This window comes from Daldinia vernicosa, assembly GCF_022497035.1.
Source record: "Daldinia vernicosa strain CBS 139.73 unplaced genomic scaffold F5Y00scaffold_57, whole genome shotgun sequence".
Classification (NCBI taxonomy): domain Eukaryota; kingdom Fungi; phylum Ascomycota; class Sordariomycetes; order Xylariales; family Hypoxylaceae; genus Daldinia; species Daldinia vernicosa.
In genome coordinates, this window is record NW_025953973.1 from 127,347 (window position 1) to 140,923 (window position 13,577).

General features: G+C 49.0%; 6 protein-coding genes across 6 annotated transcripts; 4 read left to right on the top strand and 2 right to left on the bottom strand.

Annotated features, from left to right (window-relative positions):
* Positions 1–30: 30 nt before the first annotated feature.
* Positions 31–2,285, top strand: F5Y00DRAFT_246450 (uncharacterized protein). Its single transcript, XM_048009151.1, has one exon. The coding sequence runs from the start codon at positions 108–110 to the stop codon at positions 1,539–1,541; it is 1,434 nt and encodes a 477-aa protein (XP_047861312.1). The 5' UTR covers positions 31–107; the 3' UTR covers positions 1,542–2,285.
* Positions 2,286–2,656: 371 nt separating this feature from the next.
* F5Y00DRAFT_265639 (FAD/NAD(P)-binding domain-containing protein) lies at positions 2,657–4,406 on the top strand (the record flags this gene model as incomplete). Its single annotated transcript, XM_048011815.1, has 3 exons — positions 2,657–2,947; positions 3,028–3,214; positions 3,295–4,406. The coding sequence occupies 3 exons, from the start codon at positions 2,657–2,659 to the stop codon at positions 4,404–4,406; spliced, it is 1,590 nt and encodes a 529-aa protein (XP_047861313.1).
* Positions 4,407–4,845: 439 nt separating this feature from the next.
* On the top strand, positions 4,846–6,997 carry F5Y00DRAFT_246454 (permease for cytosine/purines, uracil, thiamine, allantoin-domain-containing protein). Its single transcript, XM_048009152.1, has 4 exons — positions 4,846–5,089; positions 5,152–5,478; positions 5,584–6,147; positions 6,208–6,997. The coding sequence occupies exons 2-4, from the start codon at positions 5,219–5,221 to the stop codon at positions 6,899–6,901; spliced, it is 1,518 nt and encodes a 505-aa protein (XP_047861314.1). The 5' UTR covers positions 4,846–5,089; positions 5,152–5,218; the 3' UTR covers positions 6,902–6,997.
* A 117-nt stretch (positions 6,998–7,114) lies between these two features.
* Positions 7,115–7,913, bottom strand: F5Y00DRAFT_255350 (carbohydrate esterase family 12 protein; the record flags this gene model as incomplete). The annotated part of the gene is made up of 2 exons (XM_048010283.1): positions 7,115–7,400; positions 7,465–7,913. The coding sequence occupies 2 exons, from the start codon at positions 7,911–7,913 to the stop codon at positions 7,115–7,117; spliced, it is 735 nt and encodes a 244-aa protein (XP_047861315.1).
* Positions 7,914–8,795: 882 nt separating this feature from the next.
* On the bottom strand, positions 8,796–10,097 carry F5Y00DRAFT_272926 (mannose-6-phosphate isomerase; the record flags this gene model as incomplete). The annotated part of the gene is made up of 2 exons (XM_048013076.1): positions 8,796–9,719; positions 9,804–10,097. The coding sequence occupies 2 exons, from the start codon at positions 10,095–10,097 to the stop codon at positions 8,796–8,798; spliced, it is 1,218 nt and encodes a 405-aa protein (XP_047861316.1).
* A 996-nt stretch (positions 10,098–11,093) lies between these two features.
* On the top strand, positions 11,094–13,329 carry F5Y00DRAFT_272927 (uncharacterized protein; the record flags this gene model as incomplete). The annotated part of the gene is made up of 3 exons (XM_048013077.1): positions 11,094–11,423; positions 11,488–11,697; positions 11,776–13,329. The coding sequence occupies 3 exons, from the start codon at positions 11,094–11,096 to the stop codon at positions 13,327–13,329; spliced, it is 2,094 nt and encodes a 697-aa protein (XP_047861317.1).
* Positions 13,330–13,577: the final 248 nt, after the last annotated feature.

The window sequence follows — 13,577 nt, forward strand, 5'->3', positions numbered from 1 at the left end:
CAATATCTTATCGATAGAAAAATATATCCCGCCAGCTTTTGAGTTACAGAAAACAGAAAAAAACCTATCAATCGAAATCTATAACTTCATCATTGGTCTTCCTCAAAATGACATCGACCTTGTTACCATTTCTTTACAATACGAGGACAATCCTACGAGTGAATCCTCGAATTCCTCTTACATTTTCTCGGTCTTTACATGCCACACGGCGACAATTAAAAGAGGGAGATGAAATACCCTTCGCCTCTTATGTTCCCAGAGATGTTGATACTCCGCCGGAACAGCCTCATCGTCGTGGTACCATCACCCCGTCGGAGAGACGCATATTCGAGCGTATCTTCTCCGATATAAAAGCCCGCGGTCTTAAGCCTTTTGTGCCCGAAACCTCAGGTACTCGCACTACTCTATCTATAATGCAACAAGCCGTCCAAGATGCTAGCCAGATCCGCCCCGCTGCCGTTGATGCCCCTGGTCTGTCGGATAGTTCTACTCAAACTCGTGATAAGGCTCTTCTGCGATTCCCAGCCGAGTTGCGCGCTGCTGCTAGCAAGGCGTTCGATACTATGCAACCTTCAGACTCAAGGCGTGCGGCAGACTCGAGGCGTGCGGATGATGATGACATCGCATATGACGAAGCTTCCATCGCGGCCAGCCGAGGAGACCCTGATGACGATGAAGGTTGGAAAGTGCCTTCGCATATCTTAGAGCGCGCTGCAGAGCTAGAGGCTAAGCGCTACCCTGAGCGCACCCGTATCGAAGGACTAATCACTGCTGCTGAGACCGACTTCGAACTTTGGGACGTCCTAGAAAAGGAAGTCTTTTCAATGCCTGCCAGACTTGGTTTCCGTGGATACGCGTCTAAATTGGTGGAAGCGGAGACCGAAGCGGCGAAAAATAAGACGGAAACGGTCACTGACAGTGAGATAGTAGACGATGCTGAAGATATGGCCGCTGCTGAAGGTGTGGCCGCTGCTGAAGATGTGGCCGCTGATGAAGATGTGGCTGCTGCTCTCGAGAGTGCAGATGCACCAAAAATAACTCCAGAAGAGACAGACGTCACATCCACCGAAAACGATACTCCATCCCAGGAACTGAATCTCTACGTACATGGGCCGCTATACCCGGAATATCTCCTACTCGCACTACGACGTCTTGACACGGCATTTCGTACGCCGTCGATTCTCGCCTTCTCCATGCTGCCCCGGATTAAGGAGCTAGGACTCGAGTCGTATATCCTCGGCGTATCAACACCTTTCTATAACGAGCTTCTAGAAATTTACTGGATCCGCCGTTGCGACCTATCCGGAGTGCTAAACCTGCTAGAGGAAATGCGCAATTGTGGCCTCCAGTTTGACGCACAAACTGTGTCTTTCCTTGGGAGAGTAAATACGGCGTTGACTATGCTAGCTACTAGGGAGGCCCCTAGTTCCTTTGCAAGGGCGCTCATGTCCTTGCCTGAATACAACCGGTCTGTACGACACCGCATAAGGCATTGGCATGAAGCGGTGGAGGCGTCAGTCAACGAAGACATGGTGGCATGATATCAAAATTTGAGAAGGATAGCTGAGCTGGAGTAGTGGCTGTTGATCCGCGATGTGATAGGTAGGATGTATTATCTAGCTCCTAATTTTATACTGATAACCTACAATAACTGATACCCCTTAAGTATAGTCCTCTTCTCATTCGAACGAGATATTACCTGGACAAAATCATTTTGTCAATTTCTAAGCTGCAACCAGAGCTGTATCAAAGCCTCCAATTGACCAGACAAGAATTATACCGTATATTTACTATATCTATATTACCGAGGAAATAGTTTCCAAGGTCTTTTGGTGTCTATGATAATATCTAGACGCTTTAGTCTTCCCAGGCCTAAAACTATGAGTTTGTTAAAAAAAATTTCGACGGACAGTCGCAAGCTCTTAATCCGTCTCAAAGGATTGTATATGGGAAGTAAAAGCAAGAAGGGGAATGGGGGCAAAAAGGGGAATAGAGGCAAGAAGGGGAATGGAGGCAAAAAAGGGGGGAGGAGGCAACTGTCCGTAATATCTTTCCGAAAGAATATACTATACCATCATTGGGAGGTATACTATCGGGAGGTATATTATTGTTAGGAGGCATACTATTGGGAAGTATACCATTGTATTATCGTCGGGATGTATACTATCGTCGGCAGGCAAACCATCGGATAGCATACTATCGTTGGGAGGTAAAAATTATAAGTGAGGGTGCTTATCAACTTATCAATTACTTACCTCGTAATTACTAAGGTATTTCGCAATGTATTTCGCAACATATTTCCTCATCGGTTTCTCAGTTTCCCTACATGATAAAACAAGTTTGAGCGCAATATTCCTTCGGAAAGATTAATATTTTCCTCTTATGTATCCACGTATGAAATGCGTTAATTAATAACTATGAAAGTGGCGGTGGAAAAAGTATTCGATCCTGGGTTTTAAACCCATCATTACCGGTTTACTGTTATTCATCCCCCTAGTGGTCTGTCTTTTTTGGTCTGTCTTGGTTGGAGTAAGTTGGAGTTGATCAGACTTTACGTTCTCTAGCATGGATTTCCCCATTCATTCATTGATCGACACCATAGAACAACACACCCATAGTCAAGACTTCCAACATTTAATTACCTTCTTATTACACCATGAATTTCGACGAGAGCTACGACGTCGTAGTGGTCGGAGGCGGCAATGCCGGGTTCTCCGCGGCCATTACCGCAGCGCAGTCCGGTGCTCGGGTCTGTCTATTTGAGAAAGCGCCCCTCGAGGACGCGGGGGGTAATACATTCTACACCGCGGCTGCGTTTAGATGCTGCTTTGACGGCTTGCAGGATTTATTACCTAACCTCTTTCAATCCGACGGCACCAAGGGCTTGCCGCAACATCTTATTGATAAGATCGAGATGGTGCCTTATACAGCTGCTGACTTCCATGCGGTAGGTAAGCTTCGATTATGAGCTCGGACTGGTTAGGTCAGGTTAGGTTAGGTAGGTAGCTAATGCTGACTTGTTCAAAGGACATTAATCGGGTTACCAAGGGAAGAGCAGATCCGGTGCTCGCTGATATCCTCGTGGATAATTCGAGAGAAGCGGTTCAGTGGCTGATGGATAATGGCGCCCGCTTCGTACTTTCGTTTAATAGACAGGCGTTCGTTGTTGATGGGAAGTATAAATTCTGGGGCGGAATGGTTATGAACATGGCTGGTAAGACCTCTACTTGACCTCGTCTCTTTTAGCATGCCCCTATTCCCGATGCTGATACTGGTACTGGTACCTTGGCATAGGCCAAGGCAAGGAACTATTCGAATTTCATATGAGTACTGCGAGGAGATACGGAGTGGAAATTCATTTTAACTCCCCGGCAATTGATCTAATCGCCGATCCTACAACAAACGGAGTAGTTGGTGTCAAAGTATTCAGTGACGGGGGCTTAAGAACCATTGGCGCCCACGGGGGTATCGTATTGGCTTGTGGTGGTTTTCAAGCATCTCCGGCATTACGCGCCCAATATCTGGGACCCGGTTGGGATTTAGCTCACGTTCGGGGGTCTAAATATAATACCGGAGACGGCCATGCGATGGCTAGGAAGCTCGGGGCTAGGCTGGAGGGCAACTATTCGGGTTGCCATTCCGTTGCCTGGGATGCTAACTCGCCTCTTGCGTCTGGGAACCGCGCGTTAACTAACCGATACACCAAGTCGGGCTATCCTCTCGGTATTATGGTGAACGTCGACGGTAGACGCTTCGTGGACGAGGGCTTCGACCTACGCAATTTTACCTATGCCGTTTATGGAAAAGAGATCTTGAAGCAGCCGCAAGGCATCGCGTTCCAAGTCTGGGACGCGAACGGCAGTAAATTTCTGCGCCGGGAGGAATACGCAGACGATGTGACCACCAACATCAGGGCCGAAACCCTCGACCAGCTCGCTAATGTACTAGTGACGAAAGGGCTAAAGGACAAGACGCAGTTTCTTGAGACCGTCGCCGAGTTCAACGCCGCCTGCGTGAGCTTCCAGCAGGAATGTCCCGAGGTTAGGTTCGACCCGGCCGTGAAAGACGGCATGTCAACGCAGGGCACGTCGAGGTCGCTTGGGATAGGTAAGACCAACTGGGCGGTGCCTATCGAACATGGCCCGTTCCAGGCCGTAGAGGTGACGTGCGGCGTTACGTTTACGTTCGGCGGATTAGCGGTCACACGGGCCGCGGAGGTCTTGTGCGAGGCGACCTTCCGGAAGATCGACGGTCTCTATTGCGCGGGCGAGCTGCTAGGGGGGCTCTTTTGGGATAATTATCCTGGTGGGAGTGGGCTGACTATGGGTACTGTGATGGGTAGGATAGCGGGGAGAGAGGCTGCTAGTAGAGCGAGGACTCGTGGCGCTAGAGATGGTTCGATGTGAATTGAATTAGTTGAAGGAGGATACTATACTTTTCATAATTACCTTAGGTAGGTAGGTACCTAAGGTGCTAACCAACTTCCTAGATGTAACTATCATAACATATCGAAGTATCTAAGAGTCAAGTCTCATAGTCTTTGTATGATGCCTACTATGAAGTGACTCAAAGCTAACATGTTATAATCAAACATATAATAATTTGAAATATGAGATTCTTTGTCTTCTGAGTAATTAGAATATAATGTGATTGATAATGATGACTTCTCAGATATGAAGTACCTAACGTATCTCTGCTCGGTGAGATAAAGGGGACTGTCTATACAGTGTTAAATACAACTATTCACGTAGCGCAAGTATAACCTATACACTGTACGGGGCATCATGAGCTTTTAGTTGAAAGATGACAGAAAAGTTTTTTATTTTTATTTTATTTCTCGTACGAGGTAATTACATCACATCACTTAATTCACGGTTCCTGTTAAGCCTAGACCCCTGCAGATTATATTTGTATTTTCTTGGGTCTAGAACTTTGGAGCCCTTCTTTGCCCTGGCACATGTGATATCACCAACAACCCTCGTCGATCCTTTTGGAAGAATTTCTATCCAAGGGATAAGCTTTTTTTTCTTTGGGACCCGAACGTCTGGAACTTGGATACGTAGGGCGCATCTTTAAACGATTTAGACCCGTTAGCTACCTAACCTACTCTTACCGAGTAATTGTCTGGGTTACTTAATTACGACTTCGCAGAATATATCATTTCGTACCGTCTACAAGGTGCGTAGGTATATCCTAACTCGGACGAGACTCTATCACGATGTGGCAAGCTGAACAGGGCGGGCGGAATGGACCCATTCCAATCAGCAAGGATGTCGAAAAGACCCTTGGACAAAGCGATACTGTGGAATCGAAAAGCCGTACCGCATTGAAGAGGTTTCAGAACACTCTAGCGAGACTGATCTCGGCCGGCCCCATTGAAGATCGAGGAGTCATGCCGGTAGCCTTGGAGGACCGGACAGCTACCAATTACAGCAGTTACTTTTCGATATGGGCATGCATGAATATAAACCTCTTACCGTAAGTCTTGGTCAAATACCTAGAGATCCCGTACCTAACGTACTATACTCTACTATCAACCGGGAGTAGAGCTAGTTAGTTCGTTTACTAACATCTGAATTTGAGTATCACATTCGGCATGCTGGGCCCAACTTATGGATTAAGCCTAAGAGATTGTTCTCTAGTTATCCTTTTCTTCTGCCTCCTAACTGCCGCCATACCGGCTTACCTTGGTACCCTCGGCCCTAAGACCGGCTTACGCCAGATGATCCAGGCTCGCTTCTCGTTTGGAAGGTATTTAGTTTCGGTGCCGGTCATCTTAAACCTGGCTACGCTCACAGGTTTCTGCGTCGTCACTTGCGTCATTGGGGGCCAATGCTTATCCGCTGTAGCTGGCGGTTCGCTGACCCCGGCCGTCGGCATCGTTATCATGGGCGTTATGGCTTTGCTCATTTCTTTCTGCGGGTATGATGTTTTGCATCAGTATGAACGGTTTGCCTGGATTCCGGCTTTGGTCGCTATCATCATCACTACCGGCTGCGGAGGGACGGGCCTCCGCCAGCAAGCACCAGCGGAGCCTGCGACACCCGGTGGTGTCCTTAGCTTCGGGATGATCATAGCGTCGTATATGATACCGTATGCCTGTCTCGCGTCTGATTTTACGACATATTTAAACCCCAAGTTCTCTTCGTAAGTTGTCGCTATTATATCTCGAGAAGCTGTTTAGCCCCTGAACTAATTGGTCCCCAGCGCGAGGCTCTTCTTATACGGTTATGCGGGCCTCGTATTCCCGTCGGTATTACTGATGGTTCTAGGCGCCTCTATGGGCGGTGCTATAAGTAGCATTCCCGAGTGGGAAGCGGGGTACGAGTCGACGCAAGTTGGCGGCGTACTGGCAGCGATGCTGTCGCGAGCTGGCGGCTTCGGGAAGTTCGTTGTGGTCGTGCTCTCGCTAACACTACTTGGGAACATCGCCGCGACCATGTACTCCATCACTCTCAACTTCCAAATATTGATTCCGCAGCTTGTCGTGGTGCCGCGGTATATGTTCTCGATCGTAGTCACAGCCATCGTTATACCGGTTAGCATCAGAGCAGCGGTGGAATTCTTCGCCAGCCTTGAGAACTTCGTCGCGCTCATCGGGTATTGGTCTGCTGCATTCGTGGCAGTGGTGATGGTAGAACACAATGTTTTCAGGGGTGGTAAATACGGCACGTATGATCACGACAGTTGGAACGTGGCGTCTCGCTTACCGTGGGGTATCGCTGCTTTGACGGCGAGCGCTCTAAGCTTTGCGCTGGTGATCCCTAGCATGTCGCAAGTGTGGTTTGAGGGTCCAATTGCGAAAAAGTCGGGCGACATTGGATTCGAGATGGCTTTTGCTGTAACGGCGATTCTCTACCTCCCTCTCCGATATCTAGAGAAAAAGCTAAGCGGACGATAGAAAAGACCCGAGGAGGAGAACCGAGTCAGACACTCTGGTACTCGGCCAGTGTATATAGAAAATATATCAGCATATATGGATTAACCGTTTTATAGACGGGTCTGGACATTGCTATTGAACGTCAAGTGAATATGTAATGGTTTATAGATTTTGATTAACTACTCTACTCGTTAGCTTTTCGCAGAACCCCTTTCAAATATCGGGTAAGCTATTCTAAATAGGTACGGTGCTGTTCTGAGGTATGCAAGCTCCGTAGAAGGATGTCGTTAGAGACTCGGTTGAATTCTTGACGGCCGCACCCAGCGCACTTGTTCCGCACTTGAGACCCAGGACGAAGGTACCAGCCATCACGTCAGCCATATATGCTCCCGTATGCGTATGGTCCTTTGGATAATTGGCGTTGACGGTTGACGGGCCCAAGTTAATCATGGCCTGAATTGCGTACTCCTTGTGTGGAACGTGGTAAACATCTGGGCTTGCTAGTTCGGCAGCCGCATGCCTTCAAGATGGGATGGTCAGCGAAAGTGCAAGGCTTGATCGATCGATCTATCTGGGATACTCACCAAGCGTAATAGTCGAATCTGTCTGTCCCGCCCACACACGTGCCAGTCTCGCAAATGTTGTTCGGGGTAGGGGAGTTTAAGATAACCTTGGCCCCCTTGTCGAGGAATAACTTGGCAGCGTTTTTATAGTAAGCCGGATACGTCAGTACCGTCTCCTGAACGCCGTTATACGTCGTTTGGCAGGTCTGAGCACCGTCTCCCGGGCAGTCGGTTCTGCCGTTGTCAGTACTTAGACTGCCGCCGTCGTTGTGGCCGAATTCGATGACGACCCAATCACCCGGCTGCACTACGTTGGCCACTTCGGTGAAGCGGCCTTCGCGGGTAAACGACCTCGCGCTCCTCCCGCCGATCGCAGCGTTGTGCACGACGTAATCGGAACCGAAGCTGTACTTGAGATACTCGCCCCAGCCCTCGGTGGGAATTCCCGAGCCGCCGCCGCCCTTTGCCATGGTCGAATCGCCGCATAGATGGATAGTAGTAGTAGCTGTCGGTGCAGCTGTGGCAGTTAGAGCTAGCAGCCACCAGACCCCGTGGAAACCCATAGTTAAAATATCACGAGGGAGGCTGGTGCGGTGGTGTCTTTGAACGCGATGAGTTGTCGATGGAAACTCGTAACTACGGCGAACCTCGTCTAGACGAGGAATTTCAATAGCATATATAGATATATAGATATAGATATAGATATCAATACGATATTATAGGCCAGGTAGTTTATTAACACCCATAAGTTGTACCCACAAGCGATTCCAAGTAAATACCTGGGCATTTAATTCCGTCACGTACCAAGACGACACGATCTAAACCGAGGCCCGCATCACGATGAAACGGTAGCTCACAGATCCCGGTTAACAAAATACGCGTCTGGTGCGAAAACCTACTCAGTAGCTACCCTCTTAATTATTCCGTATCGTATCGAACTCCGCAAGTAGGCTTATATACGGCGAGACCCCGAGCAAGGCGGGCTGAGGGGAGGGACCGGAGTTGAATAAGACATTTACCGGGAGATCAGCCTCCGTGAGTGAGTTCCACCGGCCAATTGCCTAAAAAAGTGACCTTCCCCGGCTCATATTATTCCCCAATATAGGGCAAGACAGAGCCGTATCCTTGGCGGAATCTGATAATTGGTGGGCTTTGGGATAGTTAATTGCCGCCAATGGATTCGCTACGCCCGAGGAAATAAAATAATTACGAGTGTCCTTAGCAATAGTTAGAAAGTTTGACGTAAAATTTTATTAGGTTATATGGAATTCATGCCGGTCATAAATTAAACAAGACTTTGGGTTTCTGCTAATAGTTACGCCTAATAACTCAGTTGTGTTATAACTTATGATTCATACGACAGCCATGTGGATCTGTATCCCATGTTGGCTCTCCAGTTTAATCGGGACGCCCGGCGCAACGAAGAAGATGAATCCCTCCTTAAGATGATGATCCGCACCGTCGGCATGCATCACCCCATTTCCAGCAGTCACAATCATAACGCCGGGCCCGTCGCTCGCGGCAAGCTCCTCGCTCTCGCCGGCGCCCAGGTCCATCTTGAGCATGTCGAATTCGCTTATGGGCGGCCTGTACGCCACCGTCTTCCCCTTGCTGCTTTTGTCCGACTTCTGGCTAGGGAGGTACACGTCGTCCCTGCTATGGGCCTTGAAGGTTAGGGTATCCGCGAACAGGTCGGCGTTGTTGCGGTCGCCGGGCGGACAGAAGCCGGCGTTGAGCACGTTGTTGCTCCGCGCCATGCACTCGACGATGTCGCCGGCTAGATATGCGTGGATGCCGTCCGCAGGAATCCATATCGCGTCTCCGGGGTTGAGGACCATGTAGTTCATGCACAGAAGCGCGACTAAGCTTCCTGCGTCTTCTGGGCCGTACTGGTCTTGAAGACGGGGAAGTAGGTCTAGGATATAGGCTGCATCGCCTAGTTGATCTCTCGGGATCTTTGCGAGCTCTGTCTGGATTGTCTTGACCGTCTCAAGGTCGGACTTGAGCAGATTCCTGGTGACGGTTCGTAGAGTCTCATCCGTCCATTTTTCTGGCTGGTCCGGATTGAACTGCCGAAGCGGCTGTAATTGAAAAAGGGGCGCTATTTGGTCAAGCGGCTTGAACCCGGCGAATACCTCGAACTTGGACAGCGCCACTGCGATTTCAGGTTTGTGATTTGGATCCGTGAAGTTGTTCGGATCCTTTTCGTGAAGCTTTTTGGCGAGTTCCTTGTTGGGATGAATCTGCAACGGAAGAGCCTTTGCTATTGATAGGATCTATAGTAATTCGTGAGTTTTCTTTTAACTACTAACTAGTTACCTAACGAAGCTGGCTTCTTTTAATGAGACGCGGATCCTTACCTTGGGCAAATAAGGTAGCTGTCCACCGAGTTGTTCGATGACTTTCTTCCCCAGAAGTTGCTCTTTGTTCTGCTGGAGCACGTCGGCCAGCGGTTCGCCGGTATCCAGCTTGCGAGCAGGGAAATCTGGGTAATCACCAAACCACATTTCCGAATAGAACTCGTCATCTTTGATATGGAAATCAGTTCCGGGGGTCTGCGCACACAACTGTGCTGCTAAAGACTGCTTCCCCTTTTTGCCCCAGGGGTAGTGATTGCAAGTGCCGCTCAGCTGGAAAACGAGTTGAGGCGTCATTTTGATGACAGCGATGCGCGCGCGTTAGATTTAGTTTAGGTAGTTATTTACTTTACTAATACTTTGAAAAGGGGCAATGCGTCAGATGGAATATCTCATGAAGAAATTGACTAGATGAGTCTTCTTTTAGTATCTATAATAATAATATTAGGTGGATGAAATGGTAACTACATTTCTATCATGATTTTGTTGCTAATAATTGTTATATCCCTTCTTCTTACACAGTACTTAAAATCTGCCACCGTGATGTTGGCATGTCGTCATAGAAGACGTTTGTGTTTGATTATTGCCACATTCATCAGGTTATGTACTTCTATTAAATCCATTTAATCCCCCAAACCCCCACATAATTATGACATGCCCGACATCTGAGTTCCTTGTTTAAGAAAATCATAGAGATATTGATGTCAACTCCTGGCTCATTAGTATAGCACCAATCGTCTACATAGGCAGATAGGCAATATGACAGCTTAGACGTAAATGATCGGTCGATCGCCCAAATGCGGCTGAGCGCTAACCCAGTGACATTATCACAGAACCGGTTTTATAAGACATCCACGTTGAAGGAAGCATAGAAAAACCAGCTGCTTCCCGGAGACTAATCTCAATATTGATTGAGACTTTATACTGCTTTAACCAGAATTAAACTTCTTGGAAATGATCTTCCTAAGAATAAAATGCCAATTGACTATTGGCCCTAGAAAACAGTGAACCGGCCCTGCGTTAAAAGGAGTTCGGCCTCTAGATCTTCACAACCAGACTTACATTAGTTCTTCAGAGAGCCATCGACGTCATCGGCCTGGCTAATACATAGATAATTGGTAGAGTACAGACATCACCTTCTCAATAAGAACAAGAAATCATGTAAAATTTGAGACGCCGGGAGTGTACTAGTTCTAGTTCCACGTATACATATACATAAAAGCTGGACGACTCACTTAACTCAACAGATTTAGTTCTTTAAGATTTAGCTAGCTGTCACGCACAACCTACACAATGTCTACCAATGAAGACGAAAAGCGATATGGCCCTTCGGACCAAAACCCAACTGGTACCAGAATCGCAGACATCCTTCCGGTTCCGCCAACGACACAGCCTGTTAGCGAACCCGAGAAACACGTAAAGGCAAATAGTCTAACCGAAGAACCAACTCTCTCTCATGCTTTAGCGACTGACGACCATGAAGAGAAAGGATCGGCCCAACAAGAGCACGATGAGGAGGTAGTTGATTTAGGTTGGAACGAGAAGAAGCATGATATTCCTGCGCCGCTAGTCGGAGGCTTGGACAACGAAGATTTATGGCTTCTTGTTCGTAGGTTCAACAAGGTACGATAAGGTCGCTTAGACTGAGACGGCTAGCTAGAGTACTAATAGAACCGACTCATAATAGCAAGTATACCACGTCAAAGAAGTCCCCACTGCTGTGCCTGGGGATCTAGATCTAAATATCGCCGACGAAGAGGAATTCTCCCCCGATAAGTTACGCGCCAATGTCGAGCGTTTTTACATGACCGTTGTGGTAGGATTACTCGCAGCTGTGAAGCATATTGCACGGTTACGCTCGTGGCGTGAGACCCGGCGGACCTCGTGCTTTTGTGCGGTAAGCTTCGCCGAGCGATGATCGTGGATGATTGTCATACCTCTCATGGTCAATACTAACAAACAAACACATATACAGGCTTACTTCGTCGCTTGGGTATTTGACATGATCGTTCCACTTCTAACACTGACTTTAATCACCCTGATCGTCTACCCGCGGTCGAGGGAGGTTTTGTTTCCCCCAGCGCCCCTCGCTCTGGTCGATAGCAAAACCGGCGGCGTACAGAAGCCTAAGGCCGGCGTTCTCGGTAGCACCGAAAGCTCAACCGGGGCGCCGCAGAACTTCAAAGGCGAGGCTGTCGAGCAGGAAGCCAGCAACTTCGTCAATAGCTTCGCTTCTATCGTGGTTACCAGCGCCACGGGGAAACACCCGCAAGGCGCGCCCTCCACAGAGACAGGTTCTCCCGACGATGCGGTGCCCGATCCTACGAGGGCAACTGTAGCTGCTGCCGAGGCAAAAGACGTTGCGGCTGGAGGTAAAGCTAGCCCGGGGCATGATAAGACGAAAGTTCCTGTCGAGACGGCAATGTGGACGAAGATGAGACCTATCATGCACGGCATCGCAGATGTGTCAGATACGTGGGAGCGATTCGCAAACGCTCTATCTCCTACGCCGCCGTTCCCAAGGGACGTCTGCAGACTTAGGCTTGCTGCTTTGATCGCACCCCTCTTCCTCATCTCCTTATTCGTCACGTCATATATGTTTATGAAAGGGGCGACATTTGGAATAGGAGTTGGCTTTTTCGGGGATCCCATTATTTCCCGTGGATTGGAGTGGCTTAACCACACATTCCCTCACTGGCAAAAGCTCCTAGAGCTTCGCAATACGGTCCTCAAAGGGGTACCAACCAATGCGCAGCTGACACTCACTCTCCTTCGTATCGGCGAAGCGAATAAGGCACCTCTACCACCTCCTCCATGCATCGACGAGCCGCCCCCGGAAAGGCCTACGGAAGTCACCGATGCCGAATTGCGAGCCACTGGGGCCGAGCCGCCGTTAAATACAACCGACGAAGAGCTTCAGGAGGCCATGGAGCACGATCCACGAACCGCGCACGAGACTGGTGGTTCGGACATAGATGCCGCAAAGAGCTCACCCAAGCACGGTAAGCGCGGGAGTAAGATCATAGGCTTCTTCAAGGGGACGACGAAGGGCGCAGTTAAGGCGGTCATCGGGACCGATCACGCTCGGGCGACGGCGGGATCTCATCACGCCAAGAATCGCCTAGGCGCTGTTCCACGATCCAACACCAACCGCGTTTCCGGCCCCGTCGATTTTAAAGGTCGCTACAACGGCAAGAAAGGGCACGTCTACATCACTACCAAGTCAACCATCCCAGCGATATCCTTCAGCACGGACGCGACAATCGAGAAGATCGAGTCTACGGAGCGAGAAGATTTACACCCGCTATGGACCGTGGCAATCAATGATATCGCCGAGCTTAAGAAGGTCGGGGGATACGGATGGAAGGCTAAAATTGTTGTCGGCTGGTCTCTAGGTAGAGAGGTGGCCGACGGGTTGGAGATGACGGATCGGACGGGGAACGTACGGCGCATCACGGCGCTGCCGATGAGGGACGAGTTATTTAACCGTCTTGTGGCAATAGGAGGACAGAAATGGGAGGCCTGGTGAGAGGCTTACGACCACACATTTGCTGATAGGATCGTGTCTAACGGAAAGGGGTAGTGCAAAAGCATGTCCAGGCGACTGATTATAGACGCTGGAGTTTTGCTTGTTTGTATAACTGTTGTATATCATAGCAGAGAATGTGTAGGATAAAGGTATATAAAGTAAAGGTATATAGAGGCTTATATCTTACTGATGTGGACGTCATGGTTCACTCCGCTTCTGGACGGAAACCCCCCCAGTCCAGGATAATC